Source organism: Triturus cristatus, chromosome 2_1 (assembly GCF_964204655.1).
Source record: "Triturus cristatus chromosome 2_1, aTriCri1.1, whole genome shotgun sequence".
In the NCBI taxonomy this organism is placed as follows: Eukaryota; Metazoa; Chordata; class Amphibia; order Caudata; family Salamandridae; genus Triturus; species Triturus cristatus.
The window spans coordinates 445,589,334-445,605,153 of record NC_140581.1 but is presented as its reverse complement, the minus strand read 5'-3'; the positions used below and the strand labels follow the sequence as shown (position 1 = coordinate 445,605,153).

Below are 15,820 nucleotides of genomic sequence, written 5' to 3'. Positions count from 1 at the left end.
TCTGGGTAACAACCTGCTGGAAGCCAAATAAGTCAACCCCTTCCTGGATTTCCCTGGTTGTCTAGTTTTCAATAATGTTTAGGTTTGCTAGGTTTCCCCAAGTGCCGGCAGAGCTAGGGTTCAAAATCTACAGCTAGGCACTTAGCAAAAAAAGTAAGTTTTCACTGAGAATGTGGTGTCGTTGTGTTTTGTGCAGTTTCCTGTTGCTGGCACTAGTCCTAGCCTCACAAGTGAGGCACCATTATCGGGAGACTACAGGTCCCCTTGGCTACATACTTTTTTGCCATTTTTCTCTGAGTGACTGGGTGGGAGCGGGTAGCTCCCCTCTCCTCGTGGCTCTTGCCCTGATCAGTGTCTGCACCACTGACAGTTTAGCCAGCCTAAGATGGCCTGTTAAACTGTCATGTGCACTTAAGTGTATTGCACAGCTGGGTTGGAGAAACAGCAGACTCCCAGGCACTGTCTGAGCGGCAAACCAAACTGCTCAGACCAATCCTGGTGCTGCTTTCATGCAATTGAGAACATTGCCAGGATTGGGTGAGGATCCTGTACTGGTGTCTGAGGGACTGCTGGCCCACAATCTGGAGAGAAGAGCCTGGAGGCTGCCAGCAGTGTTGGAAAAAAAATATATATATATTTAATTCTCTCCTCCCATTTCCCCACCCCCTCCCCAATTTGAATTTTATCCCTGGTCATGATATAGACGGTATGTCCCAGGATGGCAGTTTGGCTGTGAGCGCTGCAGCTTGCGCCCTACTCCATTGACGTTTAGCCACAACACCTCCAGTTTTGCCGCTTAGTATACTGCAAGTCCTGCTTTAAAGGAGCCTGCTCGAGGCAGTCGGTGCTTGTAATTAAGATTATTTGGTTGAACTGGGCAGAGTACTAGAGCATCCTAGCCCTCCCCACATCCAGTTTGCTCAAAGGATTGTCTTAATAGCCCTGACCTAGGCTAACAAAGCATCCTAACTGGGAGAATATTTGTGTATTTTATTTTGGGAGTTTTGTATAATCTTGACTGTCTGATATGGCTGACTGCAAAATCTTTAGTCTAACTTTCTTGAAGTATTTCATGTCTCCAAACTTAAATAGAAAGCCATCCGGTAGTATGTCTACTCCCCTTAACATGGCCCTGAACATAACCCCCAAAGATGATATTGCGGGGGTTTTCAAAAGCATCCTTGAATAGGTTAGCTGAAATGCCCATGCATAATATAACAGGTCTGGCAAAGCCAACCCCCCCTTTTCCCTCCTCCTTCTCAACTTTTTCCAGGCCAGCCTAGCTGTTCTAAAATTCCAGATGAAGGAATTTATTTCTCGCTGGCATTTCTCCAATTTTTTCCGATCGAAGGACAGGGGAATTGAGTTAAAAATGAAAGTAAATTTTGGTATTATGGACATTTTAACTAGATTTATTCTCCCAAAAATCGAGAGTGGCAGAAACGTCCATGATCTCAGAAGTTTCCTACAGTCTGTAGCAACCCGATCTAAATTGATCTGTGCCAAGCTTCCTATATCCTGAGTGATACGTATTCCCAAGTGTCTCATTGATGTTACGACTGTAGACTGTATATTTGGAACGTTCCAACACATAATCTCTGTTTTACTGGGGTTGATGTCATATCCAGAAATTTGCCCAAATTCTCCTGCCTTTTTAATTACCATTGGGAAAGCTCTCCGCGGGTCTGACGTATACACCAGGATATCATCCGCGTAAAGTGCTGTCCGCTTCTCCCATTCACCAAATACAAAGGGAAGAATGTCCACTTCCTCTCTCAGAGCGTAGGCAAACGGCTCAATATAAAGGTTGAATAATAACGGGGATAACGGGCAGCCCTGTCTAGTGCCTCTAGTAATTTTTATCGAATCTGTTAAAGTGCCATTAACTAATATTCTAGCGGTGGGGGCACTATACAATATCTCAACTACCCGACAAAAGGGATCCCCCAACCCGAATCTTCTCATAACCTCCGCCAGATAGGGCCAGTTGACCCTATCAAAGGCTTTTGTGGCATCTAGGGTCAGGATGGCCAATGGGAGAGAGAAGGTAGTTTCAATATCAATTGCCCCCACTAAGTCTCGAGTATGGTCAGCCAACTGACGTCCTCTTATAAAGCCCCTTTGATCTTGATGGATTATTGATCCGATTACCTCCCCCAATCTTTTTGCTAAGATTGATGTAAAGATTTTGTAATCATTATTTAGGAGGGAAATCGGCCTATAAGACCCACACTCTGAAAGCTTTTTTCCAGGCTTTGGAATGAGAACAATCGTGGCCTCTTTCCATGTTTCAGGGGAATTCTCTCCTCGCAAAAGAATCCCATTAAAAAGACTTGTCAATATTGGGGTAATTACGGGGCTCATCACTCGATATAATTCTCCAGGTAGGCCATCCGGACCTGCCGCTTTCCCCTTTTTTAAATGGCCAATCGCAACTCCCACCTCTTCTGAAATCTCCTTTTCTAAGCTAACCCGTTGTGATGTTTGCAGGAGTGGTAAATCGATGTTATTTAACCAACTCTCCCTGGCTTCCGGGTCGTCCCGGACCTCTTCCTTGTATATTTCTTGAAAAAATTCTTGGAAAGCAGTTCCTATTTCCCGATCTGAAGTCCTATTAGTGGTCTCTCCATGTTTTTGGATTTCTTTGATATATTTTCTAGCCTGTTCTTTCTTAACCTTCCATGCCAGAACTTTCCCTGCAGCCTCCCCAAATTCAAAATTGGAAATCTTGCTCGCCTCCCATCTTTTAGTTAATCTTTCTTGTAATATGGTTTCAAGCTGACATCTCAGATTAGCCTGTTTTTCTGCCACCCCCAAGGAAGCGATGTTAGGACCCAGCTGTTGCTCTATTCTAGCTAGCTCCATCTCAATGTTTTGTATCTTCTGCCGATAAAGTTTCCTTCTATAGGTAGCTCTATTAGTTATGCAGCCCCTAATGAAAGCCTTCATGGTATCCCAAACTAAGTTAATATTTGCCGAACCCAAGTTTATATCTAAGAAGGACTTCACTTCTGTTAACAGGAAAAGATTAGAAAAAATGTCAGGCTACATTATTACTCAAACTTTGCGCCGGTCTGGGATTCTCCCGGGCTCCCACTTTGTATGCAGGACAGGTTAGCAATTCCGTTAAAGGACGCTGGGATTCAAAGATGGGGAGAATTACTGGAGGATGGCAGGGTACAAGATTGGGAGGTGTTGCGGGAAAAGGTGGGTATGGCCTTTTCCAGGTTTAAATATTTACAGTTGGACAGTTGGGTACGTGCACAGAATAGGAAGGGTCTTCAAGTGGGGAAATATAGCCAATTTGAAAAACAACTTGTAGAAAAGCAAGAAGGGGGCAAAGAAGTGGCTGTCTGGTACTGGTCTATGGTAGAGGAGGCGGATGGAGATTTCATCTTACCAGATAAGTTATGGGGAAATGAGTTTGCCCTTCAGTGTGAGGATTTATGGATTAGATCCTTTTCTTTTCTTTATAAAATAGTGAAACCAGCCTGGCTAAGACGTAACCACCTGTTTACCCTGCACCGGGCCTATTTTTCACCTCTAAGGCTGTCCAAGTTTCTTTCAGGGAAGAAATGTAATAAGTGTAATTTGGCGGCTGCCTCAGATATACACATGTTTATGGAATGCCCGGTTATTAGGTTATTTTGGGAAGAAGTAACAGCTACTCTGGAATCTATTTTAAGTATATCACTGAAAGTTACTCTCCCGTTAATAATTTTTGGACTGGAGGAAAACATAAATGGACAGGCAAAGTCTTTTCTTTTTTACTCCATTATTCTCGCAAGACGACAAATATGCAAAGTTTGGGTAGAAGCTAAAGCTCCATCACACACAGCTTGGCTGACATCATTGTATGAAACTTCCAAGATTGATTTGGCCAGATCATGCTCCAATAAGAATTTGTCTTTCTGGGATCTCCTAATAAATTGGAGCTAGGATACCGGGGTGTTTTTTTTTTTTTTTTTTTTTTTTTTTTTTCCCCGGGTCCGATGATTATGTCAACTAGGCTCCAGAAGATCCTGGGAAGCGGCCCCCCTCACATGTAAGCTCTGGGTCTTGTTACTACTGACTGGTGCTTCTCCGTTTTTCTGCCTAATGAGGTAGTCTCCCGCCTTATTCAACAAATCCTGCCTGGAATACGATATGGCGGATAGACCGTCAAAATCAGTCTAAGGCAGACGTCTGGTGGTTGGCTCTCGTGGGTAGATGGAGGTATTGGCAAATGAGGACAAAAAAAAAAAAATAATCTTGACTGTCCTTTTGTGGATACTTCAGAGCTCTTGCATGGGTCACAAATTGTCAATGGGTCAAGAACTGAACAAGGGTAGAAAATTCTACACAATTCTGAAGGCTGTTGAGTAGAGTCTGTGGTCTGATCACACTGGATTATCAACCTGCACTTGGTTAAAAAGAAGTGTTTGATATCAAATCTTCTGAGAATGCTCCCATGAGTAGGAGAAAATTGGAAATGAGCAGAACTCGAGCAGTCAATATGGCATTGAGCCACCGGTTAAGATTAGCAAGAAAAGCTGTGGATAGATATACCCCCCCCCCCCCCCCCCCACAGGTAACAGATCCCTGAGCTGTAGGAATTGGAGACGGATATTAGAGATGCTAAGGTAGGAACGGAAGTCAGATCAAGCATAAGTGACCGTCCAAGAAATGTTACCAACACCACGTTTGTATGCTCCTAATGCAAACTACGAATTTCAGAACTTAAAATAGATGTGTTTTCTAGTTCTTTAGGTTTGGAAACTATGCTTTAATATTCAATTCCACTTTATTCAAAGCTAAATTGTTATACGGCTGGTCTACCAGTTATGGAAACTGGCTTGTCTAAGGCAGTTTACTGTGGAGTTTGAATTCGGGTATGAGGAAGAATAGTTTGTCACTGCCTGATAACTGCTGGTAACCTGCTCTGCTTTGAGGGTACACATACTAATGTTTTGTTTCATCTGAGCGTAGCTCCTCACTTGAATAATTGCAAACTTTGTTTCAGTCCGACAGCTTCATCGAGAGTTTCTTCGTGCTGGATCCAATGTCATGCAGACATTCACTTTCTATGCGAGCGAGGACAAGCTGGAAAACCGAGGCAACTACGTAGCGTCTAAAATTTCTGTGAGTATAGAAGGTGCTAGCATTGCAGAAGTTGTGACTGGTGCCTGTCGGTGGGATCTGTCTTCTACATCTAAGCAAAGTTTCTTAAAGCAGGGGCTGGCTCCCAATAACATGGCCAACGCCAATATCTGAGTAATGGCGTGAATGTGTGCAGAACATCCTTTTGCAAGGAATAGGAGTGTGATTGAGGGCATGCCTCACCGTTCTAATACTATTCAAAATAAAGCCGTGGGGTGACTAGTTATGTCCATGCTCCCAAGCCCAATAGCCCCATAAAATCATGTGATTGTCCAAAGAGCACGCACTGCAGCAAGTTTTATGATAACAGTGGTCCGATCGGAAAAACGAGGCATAGGAGAACTGAATGTCAAAAGATCTCCTACCTCTATTGTGAAAAGAACAATATTGTAGATTCAATCCAGTTAAAAGGTTAGGGCAGTAGACAAGATTTCTAAAACAGAAGATCAAGACCCATACACAATAGTATTTCTGAAAGTTTAGTTAACTCACTTGTGAATGTCGGACAGAAAATCGACCTACAAAAATCGACACCAATATCGAAGTCAAAAATATCAAAGTCCAATCTACATAATGGTAAGTACCAAAATATCGAATCGTTGTAAAAATCTATGTTGAAAATATTTTATTTACATTTTTAATAATAATGTAAAATTAAGTAAATGCATATGTTTTTAAAAATAAAACCTATGTAAAAATAACTACATTTTAAAATTTTATATATATATAATCTTCACATAGTGCAACAGTAGGGAAAGCTTTGGATAGTGTACGGCAGTGGTTCCCAAACTTTTTGACCCATGGCTCCCTTGACCCACTTGGCAGTTGGCCAAGGCTCCCCACCATTTTTTTTACCGGGGTGCCGCGGCGCACAGTTTGGGAACCACTGGTATACATGAAGAATCAAGCCTAGACGTGATGAAGGATTCAGAGTAGCCATCACCATCATAAAACTTTATTTGCAATCACAAAGATCTTATAAAGTACATCTCAATTGCTAGAGAAAGGCTCAAGGAGCTCTGTGGCGTTACAAGAAGTTTACATGGGGTGGGCTCTGATGAACCCAAGATGGCTCACCAGATCCCCTCTACCCAGTGTTTAGTGTGCTGGGTCCTGCTGGTGCAGTTCTAAAAGGCAGGTGTCAGACAATAGGTAAGTTTTACAGACACATCAGAGGAGGTCGCGCAGTAGTATAGAAGTAAGCCCAGCCATATCCAAACCTATTCAACCATTTGCAAACCTATCCATCATGTATCCTTCATCTATAATTTCACTTATCCATCCCTTCATCCGTCCTTTCACTCATCCAGCCATTATCCATCCATCCACCCTTTCACCCTATCCATCTGTACACGCATCCATCCACTCTTCTACCCATCCATCCAGCCATTTACCCTTTCACCCATCCAGCCATCCTTCTACTCATCCATCCACCCAGTCACTCCTCCTTCCACCCATCCACCCTTTCAGTCATCCATCCATCCTCCCTTTCTCCATTGACCCTTTCACTTGGCCATCCTTCCATCCACCCACCCATCTACTCATCCACTCATTAATCATCCATTGACCCGATCACTCATCCATCCTTTCTCATCCATTTATCCTTTCACTCCTTCACTCATCTATTCATCCTTTTGTCCGCCTACCCTCCCTTTCACTCACCCATCCATCCTTACATCCACCCTTTCACTCATCCATCCATTCACCCTTGCACTTATCAATTCATCAATCCATCCATAATTTCACACCTCCATCCTCCCACTTACTCACTCATCATCCACCTTTTCAGACATCCATCCTTTCACTCATCCATCCACCCTTCAACCCATCCATCCACCCTTCAACCCATACATCCAGCTATTTACCTTTTCTCTCATCCATCCTTCCACTCACTCACCAATCCATCCATCCTCTCTCATTCTCCATCTATTCAATCTTTCTTTCATCCATTCACCCTTTCACTAATTCATCCAGCCATCCACCCATCCCTTCACTTACTCGCTCACCTTTTCATATTAACTTTGAGCTGAGCCTTTTTGAGAAGAGGCCCATCAAGAACTTCACCCACGCTGCAGGAGCCATTCCAGGACTGGGACAGAAACCACCCAGGGCGGAGACAGGATCCACCATGAAGGGGGGGGGGGGGGGGGGGGGGAACAGGAGCCATCACAGGTTTTGGGGGGGAAGGGGGACAGGAGCCACCACGGGGGGGGGGTGGGCAGGAGCCATCACATGAGGGGGAACAGGATCCACCAGGGTGGGCACAGGGGTGGGCATGCAGTATTCTATTATCTTTGTCTCTTCCAGGCTGGACAAGACAACGAGACAGGGTCTCTGTCAAAAATGTTAGTTTTGCCATCCCCCACTGTGATGTACAGTACTTAAAGGAGATACTCCAAGAGAACTGATTTAACGGATTGTCCTCCATACTGTTAATCAGTGTGGGTGCAATTGTGCCATGTCTTTATTTTATTACATTTTAGACTGATGTTTGAAGAACCGAGGTTTTCTTACAATTTAGTAACATGAATTAAACTCTGTGGAGAGAACCACGTGCTGCCTCGGTTTAATCAGGGCCTGTTCTACGATTTTATTGTGTGAGGCCCCTCTAAATTGCAGAGACATGACACGACGCATTCAGGGTTGTTTGCATCTGAAAAGATGCCCCTGCGACCGAAGCTGCAGCCCCTCCCTCTCAGTCACCTTCAAACACGACTTAACAGCTCATGACAGGGCTGAAGGTGTGAGTGTTGCCATCCCGCTGTGCCTCTCCAATGCTGCTGGGGATCTGAGTTTTGGTGCTGCATCGGAGTCTTTTACAACAAGTGTTGCGCTGCAATCTCCCACATCCTGCGCGGCGCCCCTGGCTTCTAATCGCGGGGCACCGGGGTGCCGCGGCGCACACTTTGGGAACCACTGGTGTAGGGGTATACATTACTATTCCCACTCCAGAGAGGGCAACAGTAGGGAAAGCGTTGCATAGTGTAGGTGTTAAAAATAACATACTTATGAATTAAATATTGTAATTAAACTATAAATATAAAATTATTTTAATAAATACTTCCCACCCTATAATATCCCCAATAAACACACTCCACAATTTAATTTGCAATTAATACATTATTTATCAATACCAATAAATATTTAATAAAACATTAATAACCAGTTAATAATTAAAACATATCAATACCAATACATATTATTTAATAAACATTAATAACCAAATTAACAAAAAATAATTATAAATACCAATAAATAATTAACCAAAAGATTAATACCCAATTTTTTATTAATTACAAAAATTACTTCCCATTCCCCTATAAACCCACAACACACCAATAATAAAATACAAAAAATAAAATTATCAAGTAGTTTAATTACCAATTAATAAATTATTAGTTATTGGTGTGAATAATTACTTAAAATTCATTACTAGTTTCTAAAAAATAATACATATATTTTAAAAAAAAATACAGTACAATACTTAACGGAAAATATAGAATACATCGATATTTCTTACCTTAAGGTCGATATTCTGGTTGTCAATCTTGATGTCTATATTCTGTCCCTACAATATTTAAAACTCGATATAAATGTACTTCGATATTTAAAAATCTATAATTTGACTGTTCACCTCACTTCTAAGACAAACATTCTTATTTATACATTGTATCAAACTCTTAGCTCCACAAATGGATAAAGTGATGAAGGTGATTGTGCTCGTGTGGATAAGGAGTAGAAAAAAGGAGAGATGTCCTTTAGACCTTTCACAAATCATATTGTACATGTAAGCCTGTCAGGTTATATAGAAATTGTATACTAGGTCTCATCTAGAAGTGGTCCAGTTAAGTTACCATTCTGCAGATGTCCAAATGATCCAGACTTGAAAGTGTCGCCGTTTCGACACAACACCTGGGAAGGGAGCCACTGAATGCCTCAAACACAGGTCTTTATCAGGACTAGGAAGGTCGCTCCTTCACCTTCCTAGTCCTGATGTCTCCTTCACCTTCATGGTCCTGATGAAGACCTGCGTTTGAGGCATTCAGTGGCCCCCTTCCTCCTCAGAGTGTGGTTGAAACGTCGTTGCGCTTTCATTAAATCTAGATCGTTTTGATATCTGTGCAGAGTGGCAGTTGTAACGTAACTGGACCACTTCTAGATGCAATGTTATATAGAAATTGTATACTGGACAGGCTTCAATGTACAATTTGTGGAAAGGTCTAAAGGCTTTTTTTTTTTTTTTTTTGGTATTAACTCCTTATCCACAGAAGCACCTTCTCAGAGTACTCGCCTTTATCACTTTATTCATTTGTGGACCTAAGAGTTTAGTACAATGTACAAATAAGAATGTGGTTTGAGACTGACTTATAATTGATTTAACTAAGGCACATACACAGTTGCATTTCTAAAAGTTTAATCTTCTGTTTTTGCAATCTTGTCTGCTGCCCTAACCTTGTGACTATGGCAATGAACAATCTTAGATTTAATCCGCATAGTGGTAGGAGAGCTTTTGATGTATTCAGTTCTCCTTTGCCTCTTGTTGCTTTCTCTGATCGGACCATTGTTGGTCTGTATAATAAATTAGCCAGGTCCTTCGGATTAATTGTGGGTTACCTCCTTGTTCTGTGGCAGCAAGTATTGTGGCCCCGTCCAAGTCTATTACACTTTTTCCAGCCAGGCATCGCCTCCACCATGCTAGTTTCATTTAAGTGGATACCCAGATATATATTTTTTTTCCGTGATCCGGTGTTGATCACCTTGGGCCCCTTAATACGCCACATGCTCTTCTTGTATCTTCAATGTATTCCTTGTGTGCTGACTGTACTTGTACATAAAAAAACTAAATATTTGGACTGCCAACATCCAGGCATCATGGCACTGAACTCCTGTAGGGGGAAGAAGAAAAAAGTGTTCCAAATTAACAGAATAAGTGATTCGTGTGTTTTCCTGAATTTGCTACGACCCCTCTCGTGACTGTTGGGTGTACTTGTATTTTTGCAAGTTCAGTGGAGGCTGACTCCCTGAAGTCTTGCCATCACTTGATCAAGTTTGCTTCTAAATTGTGGTTCAATGGGAAGTTACAGTTCTCAGTACCTGCCCTTCTCAGCAGTGCCCCAAAGCTCTGGGCAACTACTGACATTTCTCGGCATCAAATGGGTATTCTGGGTCAAGTAGTACCTGCACTTAAAAGAATTAGAGCAGCAAGCGCTCAGTGTTATTACTGCAGGGCTCTGGGTAGCTGCTCTGTGCCCTTCATGCGCACATCACAGAATAGCCCTTCCATGCACAATCAGCGGTTTCCAGTGCTTCCTTTAGTAGCTGTGCCATGTTTTGCCTCCCAGAATACAGAAACCTCTGACTTTTTTCAGACCAGTCATGATCCTACATGCAGACGGATGGATCATTTGCATGTCTGCTGCTGCAGCTTTGCTTCCACTTGGTTTACCATGCCACAACTGTGTTCTTGACCTAATGTCTGGCTACATTTGCTTCCAGGCTACAGTGCAGCAGTTGGGTTCTGTACTCGCTATGCCACTGGATTCAAGCTAGCCTGGCTGTTGGATACCCCGAAACCGGTCCCAGGATGGTTGTTTCCGGTCCTGGGAGGGCCTGGCCTTGCAGTTCGGGCTGGACTGTTCCCATGGATCAGGGTCAAAACTGATTTGCATATGTCTAGGTCCAAACTGGGGTGGCATGGCAAAGGAAAACTAGGGATATAACCCAGATATGTTCCTGGGGGTGAATGTTTGGCAATGGTCAGCATTCCTTCTATCATTTTGTTGCTACAGTGCTGCATTGGCTGGCCCACCACTGGTCTGTCTGTCATTGGTTCCTGGTCTAGATTTCCAAGATGCAGAATACTTGGCCTAAGATTGCATGTGTTATGCACCCCTTCGGAACAGGACTTTGACACGGTTGAGGGTTGGCGTGTGGTTGGAGCACTGTATCAAAGTCGCTCTGCCACATTCCCCGACTTGTTAAAATTGAGCAGTTGCCTGCGATGTCTAATGTCTGATGTGCGAGGATTTGGGGGGGGATGGGAATTTGCAAGTTTACAGGAATAAGGTTATCCATTTTGATTGGTCTTTTGTACTTTTCTGATGCGCGAGTTATGGGGAGGGGGGGGGGCAGCAGCGCTCTTTTCCCTCTTAAGCTGGATGATGGATGGTTTCCATGCTTTTGGTCCAGTCAATTACCATTTGGGAAAGTAAAATTGGCGGTACAGATGGCAAAACAGTTTCCAAGTATTTGACCACCTCCTTGTACTTGGCAGCGGTGTTGCAGACTTCCATCTGGGATTGAAGATGTGCACTGCTGTGACTTTCTACCTTGTAGGCATCCATTACATAGACCTTTTACTCCATGCTATGGTCCATTTTAATTTAACTGGGTCACCGGCAGTAGTGTCTGCCCATTTCATGGGGAAGCTACTGATGACACTACTCAGATCTTCCAATTCAGGTTAAAGTGGAGAGTAAAGGGCAGCCCTGCATCAAACCAGTGTAGTGATACTGCCTGACCACATTTGAACAAATGCATGTGTTGCAGAATAGTCCATGCCCAGTAATGATTAAACGCAGTGGTGAAGTCCACATACCAAGACCACAATGCAGTTGGCCTGGACCACAGTGGCTGCCCTTGAAGTGTACAGGATTGATTGCAGAATCCTTGTGGTTTACGGGTTAGTTTGAATTGAAGGATTGTACCTGGAATGGTTCTTTGCCTGCCTAATGGGGCCACTGGACAGTAATGTGGCATGGTCTTTTTTTCCCTTGGCATACAGAGGGAGTAGAATCCTTCCTTGAGGACACTTCCTCACACCTACATGGCCACTGTATTGAGTGTTCTCCAAATTGCCATCTTATGAGTTACTTTATAGAAAATTTGACCTGCTGCAATCTGTTTTAAAGCGTTCACGTCCTTGCGCAAATCGATGCGTAATTTAGTCAATGGGTGTATTTATTGATGAATGTACTGTTGTCTGTACCAATGGACTGAAAGAATAACTATCCTAGTAGTGCAAGATGTGGAAGAAATAAAACCGGCCTCTTTGCTTTTCTCAACTATTTGACCCTCTTGGCGAAGGGCTTTCTCCCACTTAGGACTAAGTGTAACCAGATCACCTCTGTTCTGTCTGCAGGGGCGGAAGGTGAACGAAGCGGCCTGTGACATTGCGAGAGAGGTGGCCGCGGAGGGCGATGCTTTGGTGGCCGGCGGGGTCAGCCAGACCCCCTCTTACCTCAGCAACAAGAGCGAGACGGAGGTGAAGGGCATCTTCCGACAGCAGCTGGGAGTCTTCACTTGTAAAAAAGTGGATTTCTTAATTGCAGAGGTAGACGAACACTTTTAAATATTATCAAACTAGTGAGACCGCGACATTAAACTTGGAGTTCGCTTAACACGCGGTTCCTTTTTTACCTCAGTACTTTGAACACGTGGAGGAAGCCGCCTGGGCTGTCGAGGTGCTGAAGGAGTCCGGGCTGCCAGTAGCCGCCACCATGTGCATCGGACCGGAGGGGGACATGAACGGGGTGTCGCCTGGCGAATGTGCAGTCAGGCTGGTCAAGGCCGGTGAGTTTGGTCTGCCTGGAGTTGCACTCGTGAGCCTCGCCATTGCCTTTATGCTGGATCTTGCCAGCCCTGGCTCTGAGCATGCCCGCTTTTAATTGAAGTGAAGATGATCACTTTAGAGTGTGGGTGTTCTTTCACATTGAGCGTGTGCTAATAATCCGTACATCTTGGGATCAAGGCAGCTCTTGTCACATGCCCTTTAAAAAAAATATATATATATATCTGATATTGGTATTTCGGCTTTTTCTCACTCTAGCAAACTGCTTGAATTAATGTGGTGAAATGAGGGGGAGACTGACGTGTATTTTTATTTCTTTATTTACATTTTTTGCACCTAGCTCTTGCCCAGTGAACGATTTGTATGTTGGTTTTGGATGAACGGGTGTAGATTACACTTCCGTGTATCCCCTTAATCGGGCACAACACCTTTCTATTTGAAGCAGTCCAGTTGCATTGATTTCAGATTTACAAATCTTGTCTGGATTTGTGGTTTTAGGTGCAGAAATTGTCGGCGTGAACTGCCATTTTGACCCAACGTTTTCTCTGAAAACCATGAAACTCATGAAGGAGGGCCTGGAAGCAGCAAACGTCAAAGCACATCTGATGGTCCAACCACTCGCTTACCACACCCCAGACTGTGGCAAACAGGGATTCATTGATCTTCCAGAGTTTCCTTTTGGTAAGTTGGAATCAAATGCCAGGTGGAACACTTCAATTTAGTGGAAACTAAATGGGTTGCTTGCATGCCATATTGTTTACCTGATTATGTTGAGCTTTTCCTAATTAAAACTACACCTATTGCTCTACCGGGTGTTATGCAAAAAGAAAGCAGAACTATAGGCCGCAAATCGCATTGCTTTGTAGCTATGATATGGATGAATATTTTGCCTAACATTTGTCTCCAGACTTTGGCTGGACCCCAGGATGCATCTAAGACAGAGTAGGCAATGATAGCAAGAGTAGGTTGTGATTTATAGGTACTAGGTTGCCATAAAGGGTACAGCAGTATACATTTTATGTTCTGAGGATATGCTGGTGAAATGGTACATGTTGCCAGTATGACCAGGATTTGTGTAATGAATACCCAGAAAATATCTGAATTGGGGTCTGCTGGATCAGTTAAACTGCAAGACCGAGTGCACGTGGCTAGGACTGGCGGATTCGAATCCTAAAAGACTGTAGAGGAAGGAGCTATTCCACTTTAATGGGTTACATTTGTTATGTGAAGATGCAGGTAACCCTTGCAAGAGCTGGGGGGGGGGCTTGCATGTAGTTATGAGCCAAGTCAAAAAATTATTCGATTTAGATGTTGTATGACTGGTGCATAAACACTACAGTGAGTTCATTCCATTAAATTAGACTGTGAAAGCAAGTCCACTGAGAGCACTGACTTGGGTCTCAATCCAATTGTCCTCTCTGAGCATGGAAGTCCAAACTCGACTCCCAACTGCTACAATGAAAAGGTAGGTTTTTAGTGCTAACCGTGAGATGTAAACACACCAATCCATCAGGATGGGGCAACAATTGTAAAATAGTCCCATGTACAGTTCACTGCAAGCATTCGAGTGAAGGTGGACGGATGCAGTCTTATAGCCAGTAGAATAAGATGAACATTTTGCTGAGCCAATGAGTGACCGTATCAAACCAAAGACTGGCCAAAGTAAGCCAGTGGTTGAAGGGGGTAAACGCAATGGGCACTGTACATTGTAAGTATTCAGTCTGACACCTCTGCTGTCAAAACCCAGACCTAAAAAGCATGGGAGAGATTATGTAGTGTTTGTATGCATTGAACACACTACAAAGCTGTATAATGCTTACTGAAGCGGACAGTGTTCCTTCCGTGCTAGTCCGTATAGGAGGGATAGTGCCCTATTCGTGTGGAATGGGCAGACAACAGTATGGATTCGTGCTCTTGCTGTGGAAGTTGAATGCAGAATTTTCGACATGAATTAGTTGCTGGGATGAATTGCTGGGAGTGATGCCTACATCAAACTAGAGAATGGCACGCTTCCTTGAACCTGGCAACTGCAAAATACTGGTTGTACACTGCCTTGGGTATCCTCTGATTTGGCAGTAAATTGTTGATCAACCGTATTAAAACCACTGCGATCATAATTCAGTAGCTTAAACATTGACACTTGTGGTATCATTTTCTTGCAGCTTTGGAGCCAAGAATAGTCACCAGGTGGGATATTCAGAAATATGCGAGGGATGCTTACAATCTTGGTATCCGGTACATCGGCGGCTGCTGTGGATTTGAACCTTACCACATCCGAGCAATAGCAGAGGAGCTTGCTCCAGAAAGAGGATTTTTGCCAACAGGATCTGAAAAGCATGGCAGCTGGGGCAGTGGTCTGGACATGCACACGAAACCCTGGGTTAGAGCAAGGTACAGTATGATTTGGTTTTCGCCCTTACTATGCCTCAGTAGGTTAGCCTAAATGTCTTGCAGGCACAGATACCTCGTACTTCCTTTACTTGGCACTGATGGCACAAATAACTCGTGCTTCCCTTTTCTTAGCATTGGTGGCATAGGGTCTCAGTGGTATGGAGCTTTGCATATAATTGAATAGTCTTCCCTGGAACTTTGATTTGGTGTTGCATTATCTCTTGCGCTCTTTCTCCTTACAGGGCACGAAGGGATTACTGGGAGAAAATAGCCCCTGCATCTGGCAGACCATATTGTCCTTCAATGTCCAGGCCTGATGCCTGGGGAGTGACCAAAGGAGCAGCCGAGCTGATGCAGCAGAAGGAGGCCACCACAGAGGACCAACTCAAGGAGCTGTTCGCGAAACAGAAACTGTGAAATGTCTCACTTATCCTGCGAAGGTTCACACGTTCCACATGTTTCCCTAATTGACTTTCCTGTTTGTTAGCAAATGAAAAAATAAAACCTCTGAAATCGGTCTGAAGATGTTTACCTTGTTAAAGTTCTCTTGATGCGAGTTCATGTGTAGTGGTACAGATCACCTCAAACAATCTTTTGTACAGTACTGCTGTGGTCGTCCATCCCTCCCCATATAGTGCTGACATTTTGCATCTGTTCTTTCTTCACCCCTTTTTGCTTGCAGTGGAATCTCCCACTTAAGAACTTTGGTTGCTTTGATTG

The 15,820-nt window shown here is 43.6% G+C and overlaps 1 protein-coding gene across 1 annotated transcript in view; it reads left to right on the top strand.

Annotated features, from left to right (window-relative positions):
* LOC146865447 (betaine--homocysteine S-methyltransferase 1) overlaps window positions 1–15,617 on the top strand; it is a 51,161-nt gene extending 35,544 nt beyond the window's left edge. Inside the window, exons 3-8 of the mRNA XM_085632254.1 lie at window positions 5,003–5,121; window positions 12,281–12,472; window positions 12,564–12,711; window positions 13,208–13,390; window positions 14,872–15,100; window positions 15,343–15,617. Coding sequence (XP_085488380.1) covers window positions 5,003–5,121; window positions 12,281–12,472; window positions 12,564–12,711; window positions 13,208–13,390; window positions 14,872–15,100; window positions 15,343–15,517 — 1,046 coding nt within the window. The 3' untranslated portion in view covers window positions 15,518–15,617. The remainder of the gene's footprint in view (window positions 1–5,002; window positions 5,122–12,280; window positions 12,473–12,563; window positions 12,712–13,207; window positions 13,391–14,871; window positions 15,101–15,342) is intronic.
* The last annotated feature ends 203 nt before the right edge of the window (window positions 15,618–15,820 follow it).